At 53.1% G+C, this 7,354-nt stretch overlaps 1 protein-coding gene across 1 annotated transcript; it reads left to right on the top strand.

Annotated features, from left to right (window-relative positions):
* Positions 1 to 1,625: 1,625 nt before the first annotated feature.
* LOC142930506 (uncharacterized) lies at positions 1,626 to 7,296 on the top strand. The gene is made up of 2 exons (XM_076073009.1): positions 1,626 to 2,292; positions 6,325 to 7,296. Exons 1-2 carry the CDS (start codon positions 2,205 to 2,207, stop codon positions 7,188 to 7,190), a joined length of 954 nt encoding a protein of 317 aa, XP_075929124.1. The 5' UTR covers positions 1,626 to 2,204; the 3' UTR covers positions 7,191 to 7,296.
* The last annotated feature ends 58 nt before the right edge of the window (positions 7,297 to 7,354 follow it).

The following is a 7,354-nucleotide window of genomic DNA, read 5'->3' as shown; positions in this document are numbered from 1 at the left end:
TCGCCACAACGTGGGCGTCTATGTCCGCTCGGCGTCCGCTTCAGGTGCTCGCCACAACGTGGGCGTCTGTGTCCGCTCGGCGTCCGCCTGTTTCCCGCACTTCCACCGGGAAGCGAATTAAATCTTATGGGATCGATCGGAAGCGAGTTTTCACCCGTGCGCAATTTCCAAGTTAGGCGCTCGTAAAAAAAATGCCACCCAACGTTACGGCTCGTTTGGAAACGTGTTTCATTCACCGCTGTGCGAGTGGCATCAAGGTACCGAGTCAGCGCTACTTTAGTACGGATGGAACACGAAATGTGGGTTTTAAGCGTGGCCTTCTTTCTAGTAATTCGCTCAGTTCTGAGATACGCGTACGTGTTGTCGCAAGTCTGCCATCTGCGTGCATTTTAATGGATTGCAGTCGAACGTCGTGAATTGCGATGCAGTTCAAACTGCAGCGGTTTTCAATTTCATGTATGTATGTTGAACTTCTTTCACACCGTACGTAGCCAACCTTGTGAATGAACCTGCGCCCTTCGGGCCAGTGGTGGTCAGCAGGGCCCTGGGGGCTCCACGGTGGCTAGGAGACGTTAACTCCCTCGCCTGGTGTGCAGGAGGTCGTGGGTTCTATTCCTCTCTCATCATCATCACGGTGGCTAGGAGACGTTAACTACCTCGCCTGGTGTGCAGGAGGTCGTGGGTTCTATCCCTCTCTCATCATCATCACGGTGGCTAGGAGATGTTAACTACCTCGCCTGGTGTGCAGGAGGTCGTGGGTTCCATCCAGACCGTGATGCCTGCTGCTGTATATTTGGAGTCTACACGTCTCTCCCCACGTGGTCGCGTGGATTTTTCTCCGGGTCCTCTGGTTTTCCCCTCGACATTTAGAAACACGCATGCAGAGTTATTTGGTTGCAATGAATTTCCACGTGATCAGCCGCTTGGTTGAGCTATCATTTTTGACGGCCAGGTCACTTATCTAAAAGAGCTACATAGCTCAGTGGGCTTTACCTGGTAAAATACATTTTTTAAAGTAGTTTAGTTTTAAGTGGTCTGCAGAGCTCTTACAGATCCGATGTATTTCACTAAACGCCGCAGATTTGCATCACCACTTGGTGGTCCACTGACATTGTTATTGAGGGTTGGCAGCAACGCTGCAGGTCCACCAAGGTTGTGAACCACTGTTATATGAAATTGCATATTTTTGCACTTCTGCCTTGGATTGATCCTTCGGAAATTTAAATTCTTCTTCTTATTATTAATATTCTGAATTGAAACACACGACCAGAAACGGCACGAATCCAGAAGGAGTGGAAGGAAATGATGCGGATGAAGAAAAGGGGTGTGCTTCTTGGGGGTTGCTCCTTACGTCGTTGAACGGAAACTCCAAAAGCCTCCGCGCGTCGCGTGCGGCGCTTGACGGTGCGAGAGACCCCTCGGTCGCGACTTGAGTCGACTCCTGCACGAGTTCCACCCCCCCCCCCCCTTGCCCTCGCCCACCTGGGAGTGATTTTAAGTCATGTGGGTAAGGGGGGAAGGGTGCTCGTGTGGTTAATTGCCCTCACGCCTCGTGACTGACGATGATTAATCACAATCGTAATCTCACCCCGAGGCCCGCACCTCGCCAGCCACCTCCCCCCCCCCCCCCGACCGTTCTGGCCCTTGCGGTCGTAGGGAAGGTGGGGAGTCCGCGTGTGTGGCTGCTCTCATATCGTTAAACCACTGCCTCTTTGTGCCACCCTCAATGGCACCGATTCAGTCTCTGCTAGGTGTGGGCATGTGGGTTTTGGGTGTGCGCACGGGGCGTGATGCGCGCACGTCCCGTCGCGGGTCCTCAATGCTAACAACCCCAGTGGAGCAAACGTAAATTCACACATTCCTGGCCAGGCAGCTGCATTGGTAGCGGCTGACACATCCACCTGGCCGCGCGGGCATGGCCTAGGTCCACTCAGCCTTAAAAGAAAAAAAACATAGCAGCTGACGGGGCAGTGGGACGAGGGCGTGCCTGATGCTGGCCACATCGCTCCCTGCTGTGTACATCTCTCTCGCGTCTAAAGGCTGCTTCCTTCACGGAGCCTCGCAGCAGGCTGAGCGTGCCCGTGCAGCGCGCGGGTTGAAGGCGGGCATGGTAAGTGCGTCTCGCGGGCCACAGTGACCCTCCCTGAGCGTGCGTGGGAGCACGCGTTGCCGCTTCCCTTCGTGGTCAAGAGTTCCGCGCCGACATGCCGAGGGTGTCCTCCTCCTCCTCCTCACGGAGGTCCTGGGGGGTCCCGCTGCTCTGGGTCGCCTGCTGCATCTGCTCCGTGCGAGGTAAGAGCACCGCATCCCACCGCGATTGTCGACCGTCGTCAAACTCAACCACAGCAAACCCACCACAACCGTTGTCGCCGCCGCCGCCGCCGCCGCGGTGATGAGATGTTAACTACCTCGCCCTCGCATACAGAGGAGGTCGTGGGTTCGATCCTACGCCTGACGCCTGCTGCTGTTTATTTGGAGTTTGCGTGTCTCTCTCCCCGTGGTCACGTGGATTTCTCTCCTGGTCCTCTGGTTTTTCGCTCCACGTTTAGAAGCATGCATTTAGAGTATTTGGCTGATAGAAATTCCACACGATAAGCCACTTAATTGGATTATAATTTGTGGCCAGGTCACCATGAAATTGCACGGGATTTTTTCGTTTCGTTTGTTTATCCAGGAAAGCCTCATCGAGTCCGAAGGCTGATTTTCAGGAGGTTCCTGCATTGGCATTTGACCAATGCCATGCCAGCGTCTTTTTGCAGGGGGGCGGAAACCAGAGCGCCCGTAGAGAAAACCCAAAGCACGCTCGGGAATGCAAAATCAAAGCTCCTTAAATTTGGGACTCGAGAAGAAATTTGCTGTCCTTGCCATCTCGTGGCCACCTCACAGCGCAACGAAATTAGGGAGCTTCGAAAATCTGCGCGATCCATCAAAGCCCTTGCCTCCCAAGCATCGCATTGCGGGCGTGTGCCACCACGCCCATCGGCTGGCCTCTGCCAGGTTGCGACCGCCTCGCCCGCCCGCCCGCCCGCTCGCTCGCCCGCCCGCATGCATCACCACGTAACAGGCGGCCTCCGTGTGTGTGGACCCAGCTCCCTTGAGTGCCGCCCCGAGCACAATCGGGGGCCTTGTGAACTTGCGCGCACGCAAGGCCGAGGGGCCATCGAACGCGGATCTCGCCGCAAGCTCGATTAGGCGCGACCTGGGGACGATGACTCGTTAAGAGGAGGGCAGAGCCGGGTTGTACACGGGTGAGACGCAGCAAGGGGGGTTTGAATGGGAGCTCAGAAGCCTTTTTTAAAATTCCCGCTTGGCATCCTCCCGCCTTTGTTGAGCAATTCCGGCAGATGCCCAACAGAAAAAAGACCGGCGTCTTGCCATCGGAAGGCACGGACAGTCGGCGCTGATTTTGACCCCCGATGGCATCTTCGAAGCTCGCCGCTCAATTGAGTTCCCGTGTCGGTGAGGACGGCAGCGGCTGCGGTCGATCTTTGCAGACGGAGAGAAAAAGAAAAAAAAGAGAACCTTGCCCTCTGCGTTCGACCCAGAATTTGGCTCCGTGTGGCGCATCCTGGAAAAGTTTGAAACGTTCTCCGGAAACATTGCACGGGCTTGAATTAAAACCCGGGTGACATTGAGCTGGGTGTTATCGGTAGTCAAAGACGCTGGGTGTCATCGATAGTTGTAGCTGCGGTGGCTAGGGGATGTTAACTCCCTCGCCCGGTATGCAGGAGGTCGTGGGTTCGGTCCCGACCCTGACGTATGCTGCTGTATATTTGGAGTCTGCGTGTCTCATCGGCAGAGTCAGAATCAATGCTTGAACCAATGTTGGCGGACTGCCAGATGGGTATCGGCAGGGACCCTTCTCGAGAGGTGAGATGTAGATCCGAGTTTGACGCTAAACTATGATTGAGATTGAGCGAGGCACTCATACCGGGTAAAGGAAGAGAAGGCATTCCGAGTAGGTGAATCGAGAGATGCAGGTCGACATAGGAGAGGCCCAGAACGGGTTTAGATATTCGTCACTGGTGTTGGCCGTGAGCGGGATTCGAACTCGGGTCGCCGGATTCACAGCGCGGCCCTCTAACTGCGACTCCACCGCTCCCCACATCATCAACACCACCACCAACATCGGTCAATGCTGTCAACATCACCAACACTGTCATGACCATCTTACCATGTGTGTGTTTGAAATCCTGCGTCCTTTCACTGGAAAAACCACCTCTGCGGTACAAAATTCTACTCACCTGGTATCGACAATCAAGGGTATTTCCCTGTCCCCAGACGACCTGCTTGTCAGTTTTGATGTAGTTTCCTTATTCACCAAGGTTCCTGTACCTGACACCATCGCAATAATTGAAGACTTGGTTCATCAAGGACTAAACACTGAGGTACCCCCCCTGGTGAGACACTGTTTAACCAATACATACTTCACTTGGAATGGAACTTTCTACAAACAAACTGAGGGCACCCCAATGGGCTCCCCCCTATCTCCGGTTATAGCTAACATTTTCATGGAGAAATTTGAGACTGACGCCATCCAGACTGCCACTCTGCGCCCAACCTTATGGAAGAGGTACGTGGATGACACTTTTGTCATCTGGCCACATGGCCGGCCTGCTCTAGACCAATTCTTCGACCACATCAATTCCATACACCCAGCCATCAGATTTACCATGGAAGTCGAAAAAGATGGCAAGTTACCTTTTTTGGATGTCCTAATTAAAAAGAGACCTGATGGTTCAATGAGCCACTCTGTCTACAGGAAAGCTACCCATACGGATGCTTATCTGAAACCGGATTCCCACCACCATCCATCACAGAAGAACTCTCTCATCAAGACTCTGTATCATAGAGCCCAATGCATATCCGACCAGGAACACATAGGCAGTGAACTCAAGCACGTACACCAAGCTCTTAATGCTAATGGTTACTCCGACTATACAATCCGCAAAGCTATCACTAAAACCATGAAGAAGGACCCTCTTGAGGAGCCTTTCAAAACCATCACTTTACCCTACATTGCGGGGATCACAAAAAAGATCTCCAAAATCTTGAATAAACACAAGATCCAGGTCCGTTTCAACACATTACATAAAATCCGTGATCTGCCTCCGTCTGTAAAAGATGTGATTCCGGACATACAGTACCCTGGTGTCTACAAACTAAGTTGCCTCTGTGGTAGTAGTTACATTGGAGAAACCAAACGCCATGTCTCGGACCGCATTCGTGAACACAAAGCAGACCTTAAACACGGTAGGACCAACACCTCGGCCGTGGCAGATCATTGTTATAATTCAGTAGGCTCATATGACATTGACTTTTCCAAGACAGAGGTTCTTTGTAAGCCATCTGGCTACCATGAGAGATTCGTTCATGAGGCTATCCACATATACAAGCACAGAGACAATTTCAACCGAGAAGATGGATTCTGGCTTAGCAATCATTGGAAGGATTTGATCAACCATTTCAGGTCTTAATTGATTGTTCACGCTTACGGTGGCTTTCAGACAGCATACATTAATTTTTGGTCTCCCCCCTCCTCTTTTCAGAACATAGATGGACTCGTCTTTCTAAATAAACTGCCAAATCGCTGCCCGTGGCGCTAACGTTTTTTTTTTTATAAATACACCGTTTTAAAAAGAAATAAATAAATGCGGACCGACACTTCTTTCAAATGTTTCTTGCCGTTGGGTTTTTTTCACACCTGATGACGACCGTTTGTGTTATGGTCGAAACGTCGTGAGAATTTGTATTGTTTTATATATATTTTATTGTTTCCCTTCATCGTGACTTTACCGAAGGAGCTAAGAATATGAATATAAATATTACTGCTGTCATGGTTGATGTTCTCGTTCATTCAATTTCACATACTCAGTTGTGTGTTTGTGAAAAGTTAACCAACAGCTGATGAGTCGTGAGGGCTCTTGCACGCACTGTGGAGTGAATCGATCCATTCACGAATCCGATTATTTGACCAATGCGATCCCGTTTTGTATGTCTGTGATCGTCCGTGTGTGTGTCCACCCATGTCACCTGCCTATGCTTGTCACTGTCTCTCCATCTATAACCGTGCGTCTGTCTTTGCGTGTCTGTCCGCGTGGACCTGTGCCAACCTGCGTCTATCCATCCCTGTGTGTGTCCCTTCACGTGTCGTCAACATCCATGTCTGTCCATATTTGTTAATTCTCGTCTTGTGTCCATGTGCATCCGTCCATCTATCCCTCTATGTCTATCCTCGCGTGTCTGAAATGTGCGTCCGTGTGTGTGTGTCCATCCCCTTGAACTTGCCCTTGCACGTCTGCCCTTCTCTTCGTCCGTCCCAAGCCCACCTGGAGGTGCAGCTGTCAGAAGGGCCCATCACCTACGCGTCCCTGGGCGGCAGCGTCTCCATCACCTGCCACTACCGGCGCGTCCACGGCGGCTCGGAGCTCGCTCCGGATGCGACCCCGGACGACGACGACCCGCCCGGGTGGGCCGCCGGGGACGTCCCCGAGGTCAGGTTCGGCGTCGTGGGGCGCAACGGCGTGCGGCGGAGCGACGTGGCGGCGGCGCGGGGCCTGGAGACGCTGGTGCAGCCGGCGCTGGTGCCGCGCGCGTCCCTGGCCACCGACGGCGGCGGGCCCTGGGGCGGCGCTGCCACGCTCACGCTGAGCGGGCTGCTCGACGCCGACGCGGGGCTCTACGTGTGCGAGGTGGCGCTCGCGTCCGGCAGCGCCAGGGCCACCACGCGGCTCCTCGTGGACGGTAAGGCCGGCAGGCCGGCAGGCCGGCGCGGCGCCCGCGTTGCCCGCGAGTGGTCCGGCGTGCTCACCAGCACAACTCAGCGAAACGCTAGCGGGGTACACTTTGGACGCTCACTCGCTGGAATAATCACTGGAATTCTGATGGTACAATCGCTGGTACGCTCACTGGAATACCCACTGGTAGACTCACTAGGAATACTCACTGGTACACAAGCAGGAAATCTCATGGTACATTCACTGGTACATTCACTGGAATACTCACTGGTACATTCGCTGGTGCTCCCACTGCTACACGGGCAGCTGGGTGGCACTGCAGGGGTAACGCTCATGCCTCACAGCAATAAGTTATTGGGGTCAATTCCGTACTCGGGCACCTTTCTCTGCTGTCCTGTGAGTTTCCTCTGGGTTATCTGGTTTCCTCCCATTGTAAAAATATATACAATGTGACTGGTAGTGGCTTGATCATGAATGATAATAATTAACATTAGCTTTCGAGCCAGATGTATGTATGTTGAACTTCTTTCTCACCGTACGTAGCCAACCATGCTTCCTAATATCGGAAGGAAGAGCGTTCCAGACGGCCGCAGAGGCGCATCTGAAAGCGCGCGTTA

Source organism: Petromyzon marinus, chromosome 40 (assembly GCF_048934315.1).
Source record: "Petromyzon marinus isolate PM22_M1 ecotype Great Lakes invasive population chromosome 40, UKy_Petmar_22M1.pri1.0, whole genome shotgun sequence".
In the NCBI taxonomy this organism is placed as follows: Eukaryota; Metazoa; Chordata; class Hyperoartia; order Petromyzontiformes; family Petromyzontidae; genus Petromyzon; species Petromyzon marinus.
The sequence above is the reverse complement of the archived record's forward strand: the minus strand, read 5'-3'. Positions and strand labels throughout refer to the sequence as shown.